Source organism: Vulpes lagopus, chromosome X, assembly GCF_018345385.1.
Source record: "Vulpes lagopus strain Blue_001 chromosome X, ASM1834538v1, whole genome shotgun sequence".
Taxonomy (NCBI): Eukaryota; Metazoa; Chordata; class Mammalia; order Carnivora; family Canidae; genus Vulpes; species Vulpes lagopus.
This window is the reverse complement of record NC_054848.1, coordinates 92,488,092-92,507,045: the sequence shown is the minus strand read 5'-3', so window position 1 is coordinate 92,507,045 and position 18,954 is coordinate 92,488,092. Positions and strand designations below refer to the sequence as shown.

At 38.6% G+C, this 18,954-nt stretch overlaps 1 protein-coding gene and 1 long non-coding RNA gene across 4 annotated transcripts in view; one reads left to right on the top strand and one right to left on the bottom strand.

Annotated features, from left to right (window-relative positions):
* LOC121483272 overlaps positions 1–7,816 on the bottom strand; it is a 31,418-nt gene extending 23,602 nt beyond the window's left edge. For 2 of the 3 annotated variants that reach the window (XR_005985714.1, XR_005985715.1), the window contains exon 1: positions 7,473–7,816. This is a non-coding gene — a long non-coding RNA (uncharacterized LOC121483272). The remainder of the gene's footprint in view (positions 1–7,472) is intronic. The other variant, XR_005985716.1, reaches the window with a different exon arrangement.
* A 145-nt stretch (positions 7,817–7,961) lies between these two features.
* Positions 7,962–12,610, top strand: C1GALT1C1 (C1GALT1 specific chaperone 1). Its single transcript, XM_041741670.1, has 2 exons — positions 7,962–8,112; positions 10,144–12,610. The coding sequence occupies exon 2, from the start codon at positions 10,149–10,151 to the stop codon at positions 11,103–11,105; it is 957 nt and encodes a 318-aa protein (XP_041597604.1). The 5' UTR covers positions 7,962–8,112; positions 10,144–10,148; the 3' UTR covers positions 11,106–12,610.
* Positions 12,611–18,954: the final 6,344 nt, after the last annotated feature.

The following is an 18,954-nucleotide window of genomic DNA, read 5'->3' as shown; positions in this document are numbered from 1 at the left end:
CTGGCTTCTCCCCATAACAGACAGAACTACACCCAGGCAGGCCACCAAAAGCAAGAGTTCTGTAGCTATCTTCCTAGGACCAGCCTGCGCTATGTGATGTTCACCCAATCCATACTGTGGTTGGCCCTTTGTGACCCAAAGAAGGCAGTTCATACTCTTCCTCCCTTGGCCAGACTAGGCAAGTTGTGTTTCCTCAAGAAGTCCCCAGCTTGCTGCAATATTAACTACCCAGCTCCTTCTTTGCCATCTGCATTTACCTGACCCTGTGTTGGGGGGGGTGTGTCAATCAATATCTTTTCTTCCCCACTGAGTTAGGGGGAAAAAGAGGTAGCTTTGAAACCTGTTTCTCTCTTACTCACACTTCATATGCCTGTTTTGTCTGTATGTAAAGGCCCACTCACCTACAGCTAGGAAAAACCCTGCTCTTATATCTAAATTTGGAACTGAGAAATCAGTCTTTATTCAGACACACATGCTTCCTCCACAAAGCATGGCAGCTGGGGCTGGCTGGTCATGGAGTGGAGGCAGCAGTGAGGTGGCAGGATCCAAGAGGGACAGGGAGGAAGCAAGCTGAAAGAAGAGAGAGGAGCAGTCCCCTCGGGGACCGGAGATGTTATCATCAGGGTGAAGCTGGCAGCAGTAAAGAAGATGAATTCACGATTCAGGAAAAAGGGAGGAGGGACTAAGTACCAAGCACTATGCTAGATGCTTTACATATGCCAAGGGAGGAGGGACTGGAAATGAGAAATTTATTAATGCTATCACACTAATTCAGACAAGAAGTAATGAAGTACTTAGTAGAATGGTAGCAATTCTACTACTAATAATTGAAAAGAGTAAGCAAGATTCACTGTGAAGGGAGTTTCAGCCTAACTTACCAATTGATTAGGTACAGAGGTCAGGGAGAAGGAAACCAAGAGAACTTTGGGTTTTCATAATAAGTGACTGGGAAGATTGGGGACATTAATAGGAAAATGATTTTCAGGAGATGGACATAGGCACGGTTGACCAATTTGGTTTTGAACCTATCTAATCTTTAAAAAAATTTTAAGATTTTATTTATTTATTTGAGAGAGAGAGAAGAGGGGCAAAGGGGAAGGGAATAATACAAATTTTCAAACATAGAAACTGAGGTAATAGGATATTGAAGTCCTATGTACATATCAATTACCTAGCTCAACAATTATCAGTTCATGGCCAATCTTGTTTCATCAATACCCTTACCTATTCCTCCTTTCCCCAACTGGATTATTTTGAAGTAAATCCCAGATACATAACACCATCCATAAACACTTCACTATACATTTTTAAAAGATACTCAACATAGCCACATACAATTATCCTACCTAAAAAAAATTAATCATCAAATACTTCATGTCATCAGTAAGTATTCAAATTTCCTCAGTGCTCTCTTTGTTTATTTGTAGTTGATTGGTTGAAATTAGAATCCAAAAAAAAAAAAAAAGAAATTAGGATCCAGGTAAACAGACCCACTGACTGTAAGATTCTGTGTAAAACTGCATGTAGACATTCAAGCAGGCAACTGAAATTTTGGACCTAAAACTCAATGAAGAGGTAGGGGCCAGGAATACAAATTAGAAATCATCTTCCCAGAGAGAATGATGAAGTTCTTTGAATAAATGAAGCTACTAAGTAGATATCATGGAAGGAGATTATAGCAATAAAAATGGCCCAAGGATAGAACCTTGGAGAACAAGTACCTTCGGGAAGAGAAGAAAGAGCCCTCTGGGATGGGGATGAGAGTAGTTTGAGAAAGAAGTGAGAAGTTGAAAAAGAAAACAAGATAGTGATGTCACTGGATCCAAGAAATGAAAGCATTACACAGAGGGAGGACCACACAATTTTGCTCACTTAATGTTTTCCATCAAAAGAGTCTTGGGTTAAGACTCAGTCCCTGCTCTCTTGTGTGATTTCAGATATAAAAAATGGTAAGACCAGTCCTTCCAATTAAAAGCCTGTATAAGGATCAAATGAGGATGGATGCATGTGAAGAAGGCCTTTGTTAACTGCAAAGTATTAAACAAATATAAGAGGCTATTCACTCAATAAATCTTGACTGGTTTTATTAATGTGCAAATATAACTTAACTGTTGAATGGAAGATTTAAAGTTTCTAATATCAAAAAAAAAAATGCTGAATTTTAAAGGCCATAATTCTTTAAGAGTCTCATTTTAGCTAGCCCTCATAAGCATCTACTGTGTGCTGGGTACTGTTCTAAACCCTCCACATACCTTAACTCATTTGATCCCCTCAAAATCTTATGAGACAGTACGCCTAGGTGACTCAGCAGTTGAGCGTCTGCCTTCAGCCCAGAGCGTGATCCTGGAGTCCGGGGATTGAGTCCCACATCGGGCTCCCTACATGGAGCCTGCTCCTCCCTCTGCCTGTGTCTCTGCCTCTCTCTCTCTGCGTCTTTCAGAAATAAATAAAGTCTTTAAAACAAATCTTATGAGACAGGTACTATTATGAACCTTGTTTTACAGATGAGGAAGCTGAAGCTGAGAGGAGTGAACTAACTTGCCCCAGGTCACACAGCTAGGAAACAGTTGAGCCAAAACTCAAGCCTAATCTTTCCTATGCCTGAACCTGACCTCTTAATCATAACACCAAAGTTCCTCTTAAAAATACGTCTTGAGGAGTTTCTAGCCCTATGGATTTTGGACTTGCCCAGACAGATCCCACAACTGAGTAAGCCAATTCATTGAAATAAATCACTATATATCCATATCAATCTATACATGTATATGCATATACACACATATATATGAGCATATATGCAAATAATATAAACATAAAAAAAATCACCATTTATGTATGTGTGTATATATAGAGAGAGAAAGAGAGACAGAGAGAAATATAGTAAAACAAAATTTTAATGTCTTGAGGGGTGCCTGAGTGGCTCAGTTCGTTAAGCATCCAATTCTTGATTTCAGCTCAGGTCATGATTTCAGGGTCCTGAGATTGAGCCCTGTGTCTGGCTCTATGCTCAGCAGGAGTCAGCTTGAGATTCTTTCCCTCCCTCTCCCTCTGCCCCTTCCCCCACTCACACCTCTCCATCCCTCTCTCTCTGTAAAAATAAGTGAAATATTTTTAAAAATTATGCCTTGAGGGGCACCTGGTTGACTCAGTCCATGGAACATGCAACTCTTGATCTCAATGTCCTGAGTTCAAGCCACACATTGGGCTTAGAGCTTAAAAAAATTTAAAAACTGGAAAAATATGCCTTGGAAAATTAGAAGATCACCATATTATAACCCTAATGAATTACAGATCTAGGTACTAGGCATCAATGCAGCTATCATCACAGAGACAACCATTATACGGCTCCTGAAGGAAGCACACACCACAATCTATGAAGTTAATTTTGCCCCCCACTACACCCCAAACTGAACCCTAATCAAACAAAGCTTTTAGATTAGGGTTATAATTGCCAGATTAAATTCAGGAAGCCCAATTAAAATTGCATTTCAGATAAACAACAAATAATTTTCTTAGAGTAAGTATATCCTATGCAATATTTCATATGTCTCATGCATTAATTTGGGATACACTTTTACTAACAAGTATTCATTGTTCATCTAAAATTCTGTTTTAACTGGGTACTTTGTATTTTTATTTGCTAAATCTGGCAATCCTACTTTAGATCTAACTATCCATTTACAAGAAACACAAAGGACTGAGAAACATACTAATTTGAATACTCACTAGATGTTTGATATTAAGAAATTATCAATTTTTAGTTGTCTAGTTGTATTGTAGGTTTATTTTTAAAGAAGCTCTGATATTTTATAGATACACATTAAAATGTTTGTGGATTAAATTATGATGTCCTGAAGGTCCTTCATAATCATTTTGAAGAGAGGGAAGTGGAAGGGGTATAGATGTAACAAGACTGGCTTTGAACTCATGATGTTGAAGCTTCCTTAAAAGTACATGTGATTTTGGGGGATCCCTGGGTGGCTCAGCGGTTTAGCGCCTGCCTTTAGACCAGGGCGTGGTCCTGGAGTCCCGGGATGGAGTCCCACATCGGGCTCCCTGCATGAAGCCTGGTTCTCCCTCTGCCTGTGTCTCTGCCTCTCTCTCTCTGTGTGTCTCTTGTGAATAAATAAATAAAATCTTTAAAGAAAAGTACATGTGATTTCATTATACTCTTCTATTTCTGTGTATGTTTAAAATTTCCCATAATAAAAAAGTTTTTAAAAGAAACAATATCTAGCACAGTAACTGACATACTGTAAATATTTAATATGTATCTGCTGGAAGGCAAATTTTTTTTAAGAAAACTCTCAGATGGCCATCAAATGGAAAAAACATCTTGGAAATGAGATTACAAGCATGAATATTCCTGAAAACACAAATGAGATTCATTTAGGGACCAAACAATACTCAAATGGAAACAATAATGGATTTGCCCAGACAAGGGAATTTGTTTATTTAAGATGAACAGTTGTGAAAGTCTGAGCAGAAGAGGTACATACATTACAGGTACTTAATTTGGGTAAACATAGAAGACATTTTTACCCTCCAAAAAGATGTAATGCAGACAACAATCCACCTTACATTTTCTTCAATATTTACTATTCCAGTGAACTGTTGTGGAAAGCCGTATTAATTTCCCAAAGGCCTTTAGACAGATTTTGAAAATCTGAGTGCTCACATGCAAGTAAATTGCCAATTACTAGAAATTTATGACTTCTCATGCTGAATAATGCATGCACCTGACAGGAGGTCTTTATCAAAAACACATAATTGTCAGTTTTAAATGCAGTCTTGCCTTAAGCGCCGGGTACCTGAGGACAACCAAACTCAGAAGCAACCTCCTGCACAAGGTGCAGGCTAGTGTGTTTAGCGAAGTGTTTAGTGCAGGAAAGTGAAATAAGCTGTTTATTTTATGCTTAATATTTCACCATAAGGATATGCTATAATTAATTCAACCATTCTCTTATTGATGGATGCTTCCCACCTTTGCTATTATAGGTAAAAATGCATTTACTCTTCTACATTTACCCTTACATTCTGGTGCTTTAATTTCTGGGCAAGAGACTTTAAGAAGTGGGTTGGCTGGGCCAAGAGAATAAATCTTCTTAATTTTAATAGATATTAATTGCACGTATTTTTAAATTAGGGCTACAATGTAGAATGGTGTAGGGGATTTTTTTTTTTTTTTGGAGATTTTTTATTTATTCATTTGAGAGAGACAGAGAGAATGAGTGAGCATGGTGGGGAAGGTCAGAGGGAGAAGGAGAAGCAGGTTGCCCGATGAGGGGCTCAATCCCAGGACCCCAGGGTCGTGACCTCAGCTGAAGGCAGACACTTAAACAACTGAGCCACACAGGTGCTCCTGGAATGGTGTTTTAAAAATGCAATCAGTTGGTTAAGGGTCAGACTCTTGGTTACCACTCAGGTTGTGATCTCAGGGTCCTGCTTAAAATTCTCTTCTCCCTCTGCCTCTCCTCGTGGTGTGCTTGCTTGCACTCTCTCTCAAATAAATAAATCTTTATTTTAAAAAAATTAAAATTGTAATTACCTAAGTACAAGTCAATCATCTTACTAACTTCACTTCAAATGCTGGGAATTCCTGGGTGGCTCAGTGGTTTAGCGCCGCCTTCAGCCCAGGGCCTGATCCTGGAGACCTGGGATGGAGTTCCACTTCGGGATCCTTGTGTGGAGCCTGCTTCTCCCTCTGTCTGTGTCTCTGCCTCTGTGTGTGTCTTTCATGAATAAATAAATAAATAAATCTTTTTTAAAAACTCAAATGCTAAGTATATTTCAGTTCTGATTTAAGTAGAGAACTGAGTTCTTGGACAACCTCCCATTAATAGTGCCTTTGGTGTTAAAAATCCCTTGATTTATTCTGTTTCAGAGCATCCTGTATCAGTACTTCCAGTTTGATATACTGTCCTGTACTAGGAAGTGGCATTTTGAATTGTCACCTTGTCAATCTCTGAATTCTGAATTCCATTTCAATCTGTCCTTCCTTAGTTCTTTTTTGCAAGCAGAGAGTGGTTCTCTGCACTCCTTTAAAAAGGTATTTTTTTAAAGATTTATTTATTTACTTTTAGAGAGAGATGGAGAGAGGGAGTGCAAGCAGGGGGGAGGGGCAAAGGGAGAGGGAGAGAGTCTCCAGCAAACTCCCCAGTGAGCCAGGAGCCCGAGGCCGGACTCAATCTCATGACCCTGAGATCATGACCTGAACTGAAACCAAGAGTCCAGCGTTCAACCAACTGAGCCACTCAGGCACCTCCAAAAAGATTTTTTTTTTTCAAAAAGATATTTTTATTAGTAACTTTTCCTCTTTTACTTTTTGTCCCTCTAATCTTGAAGATCCCTTTATTTGCTGTTCTTCAAAAGTAACCAACACTTGTTATAACCAGTGAAACAATGCAATACAAGGATGTATAAAGACAAAGCTAATCACTTCCACCTCAACCTCCTAATGTAATCAATATGAACAGCCTGAGTCTTCCACAACCTTCCCTGCTCATACAAACAGATCACATATATAAAATTGTTTACACCAAAGTATAAGCATACTGTCCACATTATTCTACAACTTGTTTCACCCCACTATATACATACACATATATATTTATATATGTGACAATGACAATATATAGTATTTAACAAAATATAGTGGAGATACTCTACAGTCTTAAGTTCCTTTCCAGTTCTAAAGATTTTTTTTGTATTCTTTCAGAGAACATTCTACCATTATAATTACGTGTAATGAATTGTTCAATGTCTTTCTTCCCTTCTAGACTGAGAACTCCATGAAGGCAGGGGCCAATTTTGTCCACCCCTGTATCACCAGAATTTAGGATAGTGCTGCCAGGACAGTAAATGCCTAAAGCCTATTTGTTCATTGTTTCAGTGCTTCCTGAAACCTTCAGTCTACCTGAACTGAGTCACTGTCAATACTCAAACATTTATCTTTAGGAACTCAGGCCTGAGAGAGTCTCCACTCAATGGTATTTGGATGGAACCAGTTGACAGTACATTTTAAATATTTGGGGAAATTTGTGTTTAGCCAAAACCCCTCACTACCACAAAAAATAAGTTTTAAACGATCACACATTTAACAGGGAGTTCTGCACTTGTAATTAGGAAACCTGGATTCTAGTCCCACTTCCTACATTAATTACTGTGTGGCCTTTAGGAAATTCCTTTCCTCTCCGGTCCTGGGCTCCTCATCTGTAGCTCTAACATTCATTAATTCCACAAATATGTTCTGTCTACTGCGCGCTGGCACTAGGCTAGGTGCTAGTGACACAGGGATGAATAATAACTGCCAACGTTTAATGAATGCTTACTCTGTGCTTGGTCTTTTACTAACGGAATCCTATGCACTCTCTCATTTAATCTCCCATGAGTTAGCACAACCGTGTTATTTTCTGTACTTTACAAGGGAGGGAACTGAGGCATAGCGAGGTGAAGTAACTTTCCCAGCATACCAAAGGACGCGGTGAAGACAGGGTTGGATTCCGGTCAGTGGGGCTTCAGATGCCATTCCAATAACCATAGAAAATCCTTGCCCTCATACCTCGAGGAATATTTCTGGGGCTTGCATTTTGATCCCAGCCCAGGAATACTGGGTGGCGCACCCTTCCCGTCGACATGAGGGTGCAACGACGCAGGAGGCACGTTAGAGAAACCAGAGAAACCTGTCACTAGCGCTGCAAGGAGCAAGGCTCTACCTCGATCTCGCGGTTTCCACGCAGAGAAGGTGAAGAGGTGGGAGGTGTCAGCGGGTCGTACGCACGCACGCCTCTGGGGCGTCCCATTGGGTACAGACTGGCGTGCGGGTCACGCCGGCAAGCCGGGCTGCTCTGAACTCAGCAGGAGGCGGGGAATAAGGAAGCGCGGCGTGCGTACGGGCCCTTCCGACGTCAGCACGGGCCAGTGGCTCCGCCCCGCTGCTCGCGCCCGCGCAGCGTTCACTTCCTGGCCCTCCCCGCCTTTAGTGAAACCAACGAGAGGACGCCGCCTGCATCTAGAGCAGCCCGACCGAGAGCGCTGCCGGGTGGCGCGGGAACGTGAGAGGAAAGCCGTGCGCGGCTGCGCTTTCCCGCCCCTGAGCGGTTCTAGACGCGGGTGAGTGCCGGGGCGTGGGCCCGCACCCTGAGCGGACCTCTCCTGGGGGGAAGGCTTGGGTTCTGGCTCAGTCCCAGCATGCTCCACGCGGGGTACCCGGGCAGGTGCAGTAGGAGCAGTAGTTAGCGGGGGGAGAGGGAGAGTCGCCTGCGTGGAGGCGTTGCCTTGGCCCCTCAGTGGGGCTGTGAGGTGACCACGGCCTCCCTCTCATTTTTGTTCTCCATTTCGTCCTCCTCCCTTTACCATACTTCACCTTCTAAAAAGATACCATCTCAGAGGCCATTCTGGTAGTTTTTGCCTCATTTGTGCCCGTGTGCAGTTTAAGTTTCCCTCTCCTCTGCACTCCTATCATGTACATCTCCAGTGTTACTTTTTTTTTTTTTTTTGCCCCCGCGATGGGAAAGAATCTACTCCTTAGAATAACTTATGTATATGATCCCATTGGGAAAAATTCTGACATGCATATGCTATTCTCAAGCCAAGAGACTCGTGTGAATTAAAATATACGGGCCAGAAATAATGAAGATTGTGTAGTATGAAATGTCAAAATCCTATAGAAATTACTTTTAGAGTACATCTGATAATTGTGATATTGGGCAGAACTTGTCTTCTGTCATTTCTCTTTTCCTTCTTAGAGCTATTTATTGACCAAGTTCTGTGAGTGACACAGGAAAAGCATCCTGCCTCTTTGCCTGCCCTATCCAGGAATTCCTCTGCCAAACTATTCCACATCTTGGCCTTCTAGTAAAAGTCAAAGTCCATTTCCTCTAGAAGAAAACCAGTGAGTGGTTTCCTTACAGCAGGATGCTGTGATGGATGCAAAATGTCAATTATAGTTAAACAAACCCCACATTTTTTTTTTCATTTGTAGGAAAACAAATTTACTCTGTAACTCATCTGTTAAATTTTCAACACTGAGTAGAAGCACTCTTCAGATCATTATTCTGTAATAGAAAAACCATTACACTATTAGCAGGAGATATGATTTCTGGCTCAGTTCTACCACCGACTGTGTGACTTTGGGTCAGTTACTTAACCTCTGTGGACCCTCTCTTTCCCTATCTTTAAAATGAGAGAAATGATATTAGGTACCTTTTAAGACTTCTTTCAACTTTAAGACACAAACGGAGAAGTCTAAGTAGCTCAGTAGAACATCCCTTATGGAGATAGGAGACTGGTAAAATCTCAACAGTTGTATTTAATGTTGACTTTTCTTTTAATTTCTAATTGAAATAGAAGTGTAGACTTTTTCCCTTTTTACTTCCCCAAAGAATAAGAAAATGCCTTTGGAAGAAATAAAAATGTTTATTAATGGTTCCCCGGATGTGCTTGTATTGAGTCAGTTCTCATCCAAATAATTTAACTGTTTTAATTATGGGCTTTTATTACATCAGTTAGTTGGGATACTGTATCGCAAACCATTTAGTCTTAGGAACAAAAGAGTACATATTAACATGTATCAATCTCAACAAATTTGCTATAGATGTACTCAAACATCTAAGGACAGCAGCCATCAGTTAAAGCACTAGGTTGTGAACAGAAATGCCAGCACAGATACCATTGGTGATTTGCTAATAGTAGGTGATTTTATCTGTTCAATAAGATTTTGTTGTAAAGTCCATTTAGATCTATAGAAGTATTTAAATAATATAATGCAAACTTGTGAAATGAAGTTCCTTTAAAGAGAATGATGCACTGACCACCTCTATAACATTGGTTTCTAGGGTTAATTTAGTACTTAGTTAATTAAATCCCCATAGATGAAGCACAAAAATGGCCTCCCAGAAAATTCTAGTGCATAGAGGTGTTGTTGTAAAATTCCAGTTTATAGAAAACAGTGATCGGATAACATTGGAAGCTAAAGATTCTTAGTCCTCTTGGTACTTACTCTATGCAACTAACTTGATTTCAAACTTGGGAACTTTTTTTTAATGTTAAGAGCAAAATGTAAGTATATAAGGTATACCAAATCAGATCGTTAGACTAATCCTTTTCTATTAAGTATCCTAAGGATCTTTTTCTTCTTTATAGGAAAAATGCTTTCTGAAAGCAGTTCATTTTTGAAGGGTGTGATGCTTGGAAGCATTTTCTGTGCCTTGATCACTATGCTAGGACACGTTAGGATTGGTCATGGAAATAGAATGTACCATCATGAGCATCATCACCTACAAGCACCTAATAAAGAAGATATCTTGAAAATTTCAGAGGATGAACGCATGGAGCTCAGTAAGAGCTTTCGGGTGTACTGTATCATCCTTGTAAAACCCAAAGATGTGAGTCTTTGGGCTGCAGTGAAGGAGACTTGGACCAAACACTGTGACAAAGCAGAATTCTTCAGTTCTGAAAATGTTAAAGTATTTGAGTCAATTGACATGGAAACAAATGACATGTGGCTAATGATGAGAAAAGCTTACAAATATGCCTTTGATAAATATAGAGACCAATACAACTGGTTCTTCCTTGCACGACCCACTACATTTGCCATTATTGAAAACTTAAAGTATTTTTTGTTAAAAAAGGATCCGTCACAACCTTTCTATCTAGGCCACACTATAAAATCTGGAGACTTTGAATATGTGAGTGTAGATGGAGGCATTGTCTTAAGTATAGAATCAATGAAAAGACTTAACAGCCTCCTCAGTATACCTGAAAAGTGTCCTGAACAGGGAGGGATGATTTGGAAGATATCTGAAGATAAACAGCTAGCAGTCTGCCTGAAATATGCTGGAGTGTTTGCAGAAAATGCAGAAGATTCTGAAGGAAAAGATGTATTTAATACCAAATCCGTTGGGCTTTTTATTAAAGAGGCAATGACTAATCACCCCAACCTGGTGGTAGAAGGATGCTGTTCAGATATGGCTGTTACTTTTAACGGACTGACTCCTAATCAGATGCATGTGATGATGTATGGGGTATACCGTCTTAGGGCATTTGGGCATATTTTCCACGATGCATTGGTTTTCTTACCTCCAAATGGTTCTGACAATGACTGAGAAGTGAAAGAAGAGCATATACGATCACCATATAGGACAGGTATTGTGACTATTTGTAGTAACAATTACATATCCAACACAGTGATATGTTTCTTTTTCTTTTTTAGTTTGGTGGCACTGGTTTAGTTGCACATTAATGTTTAATGGTACATTTTTAAATAGGGCAGGGGTTTTTTCCCTTAAAACACGTGAAAATTTCAAACATGTTGCGAAGAAATGTTTTAAGAATGATAATTTTGCAAATAAAAGATATATTTATAAATATATTTATGTGATAAACTCTAAATTATGAATCTTGGCACATATTTTTGCTGATCGGTTAAGAAAATTAACATGTCTTTTTAGCTTTCTAAGATACGCAAATAAAATCTCTAGTTGTGAATTTGTGAGTAAAGTAAAACTTTCAGCTCTGTGTTTCCATTACTTATAATACTGGTATATGTTATGAGCCTCTGCAAAGTGCCCATGGATTTGCTTTCTCAAAATACACAACCAAGCAACAAAAGAAATGTTCCCAACTAATGTTAAAGTGAAAGTTGAAGTCTGTCCCTGGGAGAAAAAGTGAAAATTACCTATAAAGGTTAATAATTTTCCCAGGAGCTAAAATAATGGCATTCCTCAGCATATACAAGTTCAGCGTAACTCTACTTCTCTATGCAGTGGTCACTATGAAGAATCTATACCAGTTGAGATTTCTTTACTCCTGCTGGGCAAATGAGTTCTCTGGAACTCTCCTTTCAACTTGTTTTGATAGTCTGGCAGTTTCACTTAACCTGAGTAGAGTCTGCCCTGGTTTTTGTATACCTCTTCAAATTTTGAGACTTTTCCCATGCTCATAGTTCCATCATATCCGGTGTTTTGGGGTATGGAAGCCTTAACCTCACCATTCACCTTGAATTACCATACCATTTGCCTAATTTCAGTGGCTACTCAGAAGCTTTATCCAGGGGTGAATATAATAGCTCATGTACTTATAATCGTGTGAAATAATTGGAGCTGATTTGCTCTATAATTGGAGCTGCACATGCTATATTAAAGCAGATCCATAAGTGCCCCCATAGGGTGTGAGACCATGACATTTCAGAGATCAATATTTCCTGTAACTGGCCTCATGATGTTAATGGTCTCCCACAGCTTTTGCAAACCAGAAAGAGAATTTCCTCAAGAGGGCCTCAGGCTTCAAATTATTGACCATCAGTGCATAAAGCACTTTTTAGAAATTTACCTGATTTTCATTATTGGGGCTTTTGCTTAAATTAAGCATTGTTAATTTTAAAAAATAATAAAACTTCTTTATCAAGCACCCTAACATGTGGTCTCAGATGCAACTAATACAGATCAAGTCATGTTCAGTGTAAGTACAATGATAAAAAGTATCTCCCTGAGTATGACACCCAATTTGTGTCACCTTGCCCCAACAACATATTTTAAAGAATTATGCAGTTATCACTTTCAATTATATTAGTGTATCAATATATAATTTAATAAATATATCGGAGAATGCATTCCATTGTTTGATTTCCTGGGGGGTCCTAAGGTACAATGGCTTTTTAAACCAAACTGATGCTCTTCAGGGATGCCTGGCTGGCTCAGTTGATAGAGCATGACTCCTGATCTTGGAATTGTGAGTTTGAGCCCTACATTGGGTGTAAAGATTACTTTTTTTAAGGGGCACCTGGGTGGCTCAGTCAGTTAAGCGTCAGTGACTTCAGCTCCGGTCATGATCTCAGAATCCTGGGATGGAACCCAGTGTCATGACCCCGCTCAGTGGGGAGTCTGCTTGTTCCTCTCCCTCTACCCCTTCCCACAACTTGTGCTCTCTCTCAAAAAAATAAAATCTTAAATTGTTTAATAAACCAGATTGATTCTCGATTGTATTTTTATATACAAGTATTCCTTTATAAAATGCTACTTATCTTAATATGCTGTTTCTTTGAACAGCATAGATAAAATATAGATAAAATAGATAAAATATGATTCAGTGATACAGAAAATGGTACTACTGAGGTCATGATTACAGATTTGATCACTGTATATTCAATAGTCAAAAAGTATAATCCTAATCTCATCTGTTATTGGGTAAAGAATTGCAAAGAGTAGAGGTCTAATGGAAATTGATCATGGTTGTGAATATACTTTACATATGGCTAGGGGCTACCATAGTGGACAACACAGATCTAACCAGTTCCAGAAGGGTGAGACCCACTGGGTGAGATGTGAGAGAGAAAATTTAGGGGCATCTCGGTGGCTCAATCAATTAAGCAGCTGCCTTTGGCTCAGATCATGGTCCCAGGGTCTGAGGAACCCCACATCAGGCTCCCTGCTCAGTTGCGAGTCTGATTCTCCCTCTCCCTCCCCCAGCTTGTTCTCTCTCTAGCTCACTCTAATAAATAAAATCTTTAAAAAAAAAAAACTAAGGTTCTTTTATTTTTTTTTTATTTATGATAGTCACACACACACAGAGAGAGAGGCAGAGACACAGGCAGAGGGAGAAGCAGGCTCCATGCACCAGGAGCCCGACGGGGGATTCGATCCCGGGTCTCCAGGATTACGCCCTGGGCCAAAGGCAGGCACCAAACCGCTGCGCCACCCAGGGATCCCTAATAAATAAAATCTTTAAGAAAAATTCAGAAATGTTTGCCAACCTTCCCACAAAGGAGTCCCCCAAAGTTTCATTAAAAAATAATTCTATTATCATCAAGGATAAAATATTTAAAAGATAATGGGGAAATTGTTTGGAAGTATGAAATGATGGTATTTATCTGGGGTCTCTACCATAATTTTTTTTCTACCATAATTTTTTTAAAAAAGAAAAATCTACCTTTGGGGTGCCTAGCTGGCTCAGGAGGATGCAACTCTTGATCTTGGGGTCATGAGTTTGACCCCACATTGGGTGTGGAAATTACTTAAATAAACTTTAAAAATATAAATCCAACTTTATTCGTGTGGTATCTGTATACTATAATATTCCTTGTATAAATAATTGAATATCTGTGAGCTCAACACTAGGCCTGGTATTCTGTGGAAAGCAAAAAGAGCCCGAACTCATATAATTCATATCAATTATATGAATTGATCAATTCATCATCAATTCAGGGAGTCAAACAACACTTCATGTAAGCTCTGCATGAGCAATCAAACAAGCTATAGTTTATTAGAATATGGCATTCCTTTTGCCTCACAAGTCCTCAATTGGATAAATACTATATATTTTAACCCACAGAACTCTCATTTCTTTGGTAGTTTTCACAGATTCCACATAAGAATGTCTGTCCACATTTGCTTACACTATTGCTTCGGCCATTTGGCAAAAGCTTTAACAGGAAGAGCAGGACCCAACAATAAGACTCAGATTTTCACTGGATGCATGGATGGAGGAGTGATGGAACAAGGTTGTCCTTAATGGGGTGGGCTTGCATTTATTTTTTTTTTAAGATTTTGTTTATTCATGAGAGAGAGAGGCAGAGACACAGGCAGAGGGAGAAGCAGGCTCCCTGCCTGATACAGGACTCGATCCCAGGACTCCAGGACCACGATCTGAGCCAAAGGCAGATGCTTAACCACTGAGCCACCCAGATGCCTTGGGCTTGCTTTTTTTTTTTTTTTTTTTTTTGCATTTTTTTTTAAATGAATGCTTTGATCCAGTGAGTGACTGAGAAGAGACATCCACGTAGGTAGCATTGAATAAACGGGGATGTTCTAATAGAACACTAGTCCTATGTGATTTGAGGGGAAAAGGGAAAAAATGGTCCTCGCTTGATGGAAGAGTGAATACTGGCAATCTTCCGTATTTACCACTCTTAAGGCACTCACCACTAGAGGGAAGCTTCAAGGAACACTGCCCATTCTCCACTCCAGTGCCATCCAATAGAAATAGGCATGTGTTTGAAATTTTCTAGTAGCCATAGTAAAAAAGTAAAGACACAGGTGTAATTACTTTTAGTATTTTATTTTACCCAGTATATCCAAAGGATTATCATTTCAACATGTAATCAGCAGGGGAAAAATTGTGATAGTTTATGTTATTTTTTTATTATTAAATCTTTGAAATCCAGTATGTATTTTAGAGTTACAGCACAGGTCTAACCAATTCCAGAAGTGTAAGACCCCCACCCCCCTACCCCAAGGCTAACATGTGGAATAGGAGAAAACTTGGAAGTTTCTTTTAAAAGTCCTATATATTGTTCTGGTTGTCTTGAATACTATGTAAATTGCAACCTGACTTTTAGCAGGCCCCAGGCCATCTCCTTGCACGAGTTTAATCACTGGACCTTCCTTCTGAAAATTAAATCATTGGATCCTCTTTCTGAAAATTAAATCACTGGATCTGGAGCAATACATAGATTAGACCCCTCAGCTTTTTTCCTTAGATTATAACTGAACCAAACTGCTCCTGTCATTAATTTTAATATTCACTAATCCTTTCCCCCATTTATGTTTTGGATATATTGATAGTCACAAAGCAGCTGCTAGCCCTGCCCTTGCACATTATACCCTATAATCTCCCCCACTTAAGTAACCCTCCCCCTTGTATCCTTTTCTAAAAAGATCCAGCAAGGGCTTCTACATGGCATAATCTTTAAATGGTCACAAATCACCTGGCTTGAAGGTGACTAATAGAAAAAGTTGAAAAAGTTCAGACCTCAGGACTGAGTCCAACTTCAAAAGCTTCTCTGCATAGACCCCAATGATGAAGAGGAAAACAGGAAAACATTCCCTCAGAAGCACAAAATAAGACACTGTGCAAGCAGCCCAGTCTTAACACATTCAAATCCTACTCGTATTTTCCCACTGGGGAACAGAGGCTTGGCCAACTTATACTCCTCTCCAATAATTCATAAATAAAGATGGTGATATGACAGGGCTGAGGCTATTTTATGAAATATGAGGGGAGACTTTCTGCAAAACAGGGTTTGCAATCAGGCAGACCTAGGTTCAAATCCCAATTCTGCCATTTATTAGTTATGTGTCTTCAGGAAACTTCTATAATCCCTCAGGTGCCTTATTTCCTCATTTGTAAAATGAGAATTAAAATCTACCTCACGGAATCATACTAAAGATTAAGCAAAATATTTGAAGTAGAGCTTGTGCATATAGTAGGCGCTCAGGGAATGTTATTTCCCTTTCCCTCTTAGCCGTGTGAACAAGTTTAACACTTTACACAGCTAAATATGTATCAATCCTTTTTATTAAATACCTAGATGGTAAAATATTAAAATGTTGATGTGAATAACAGCTGTTTAATCTTTGAATTCCTAAGGGACCTCCTTAAATTTTAGGATAACATCTGTACATTTAATCTGTGCCATGCAATAAAACAGTTCTTCCTCAAACCGCTTTTTTATAAAGTAAGTATTTTTTAGGAGAAATTCAGATGTTGCTTTTAAGAAGATTAACTTAGGACAAGTTCCCCTTTCATAGCAAATTAGACATCATTAGAGCCCAAACTGCCCAAATTGGTATGGTTTCTATCTCCTCACTTTAATCAAGATGTTTCTCTTTATATAGACAAAAACTATATCTCAAAATATGTATCTGGGCATTTGGTAGTTCAGACAGAATTGAGTTTGACAACACCCAGGAGCTCGTGAGGCCATGTGCCTTCTCTCAGACTTCTGCATTTGGGAGCAAGAAAGGGGAATTATTTTGGAGACTTCTCTCAAAATATTTTACAAAATATAAAATTTATACATTGTAAGTCACAATATAAAATAAGTGTGCAAGTCTTTACTAGATTTTGGCCCCTACTATTTTTAAAACAGAATAAAGCATTGCCAGTGAAAAATATTTTCTAGTCCTGTACTTTTTGAAAGCATTTAGGAGACATATTAACTTGATGGGTTAGTGACAGCTGTTGTCCCACTAAATGAAACTGTCTGTACTCTATATTCATATACATTTCAGGTTGAACCTTCTGAAATCTAAAATGCTTACACAAGCAAACTTTAGAAATATCTTAGGCAAAAGCATCCTTTTAATCCTGGATAAATCAACTCTAAGTAACCTTCCAGAACCTACAAGGAAAAAAGGACTCTCCTTCCATCCTACTCATCCTGCCCAATCTGGTCCAGATGTTCAAGTGAACAGTGAATTTTAGCTTTACAAAATTAATTCATCTGCATTAGACCTGATGAAACCAGAATCCAGACCAAGAAGTGCATACAAAATCTTTCAGGTCATGAGAAACTAAAAATTATTGTTAAGACATCAGTATGCAGAAACAGACATCTCAAGCCCTGCTAAAAGGGAAGCAAAACTAGAAGAAAGTGTAGGGCTCCTTTTAAAGGTTATCTCAAATTTAAGATTATTCATGGGTAGTATCAATCCAACATGCAGTTTCATCACAAAATCATCTCACTGGTTTGCAAGTTTCCAAGCCTCAGGGTTTCATCATGCACCAGTACAGGACAACCCCAGCATTTGGTGACAAAGACAGAGAGTGTCCACTTTTGAATTAGAAAGTGGGAAGAATAAAAACAGACTGCCGACCTCAAAAGTCTCCCCACTATGGCTTTCCCTGAGGTAAAAAGGGAACTGAATTTGATTTGTTTTCAAGGCATATGTTGGAGAAATGGCACTTCCTCCAAGCAAGTTCTTACATGATTTACTACTTATTAAAACAGTTTTTTGCTCACATGCTTGTGAAAATCAATAGAAATTACTTATTTTGCCACAGAAGATTAAATGAAAGTTCAGTTATCATTCATAATCATGCCCTGTGATAAAAATTAAAATTAGAAGGAAAGAAAACTCCTCTTTGCATCTTTTAAATTTAGAGTTATTTCCCCCTATGGTAGAGTTCTGGGAACACTTAAAATAAACCTGAAGGGAGTGAATGATTATGCCCCAAAAGTTCCCTCTATTCACATATTGGCTGAAATTAAAGTACTTTAAAATTGAGGAATGGAACAAAAGCAATAAAAAAAAAATCAAGTGGAAATCATAATCTGTTTTACTTTAAAATGAAATTTTAAAATACGTAAAATAACCCATTTAATTAGAGTTGAACAATAGTGAGGCATATCATTCTCTGTAACAATTAGTTTCAATTAGAAATTATTTCACTAATTGATCTTTTATTTCTCAAAGTGTTCAAGGATAAAATTTGGTATCCTTTCAGTTTTCACTCCCAGAGGCAAACATTAATAGTACTAAGTAGTTTGGATGAACAGGATATTACTAGGAGAATTTCAGTGAATCATCTCCAGTCTATTTCCCCATACATAAATTATAACCTCCAAAAGGCCATCCTTTTAAGCAAACCAACCAATCCACCAACCAACCTGATTGCCTAATAATCTCAACACAGATTAAAAACTGGTTCTCAGTCACATTCATTCACTCCTGTTCTGATGGAATTGTAGTCCTTTACAAGTACTTAATTAGTTTTAATATAATATTAAACAAATTAGTGTTATAGTTCATTGTATATAGTCATTCTTTTACCTGCTATAAAAAGTATAATAAAGTATAATACAAAATATAAAAACATAATACAAAGTATACATTCACATGCATCAGTCTCCATGTTGACAGGCATGATTTCTTTAGGAACTATTGCTGAGAGACTAGGATATTAAGAACAATTATATATAATCTAATTTTTACTACTGTAACACAAGTAATAACATTCTGAACATAAGTGTTCTGAAGGGCTTTCCAAATATATGTTAATGGCCTAATTCTTACAGACTATAACTTGAATAAGTTTCTGATTGCTTGAGACCTCAGAAGTGATGGTTATATTGACATATGATGCATACATTTTCATTTTTTCCTTTTATTATAAGTCAGTTCTAGTGGATACTCCTAGAAATTGGAACATTCTGAGTTTCCTGAAGAGCCTTGA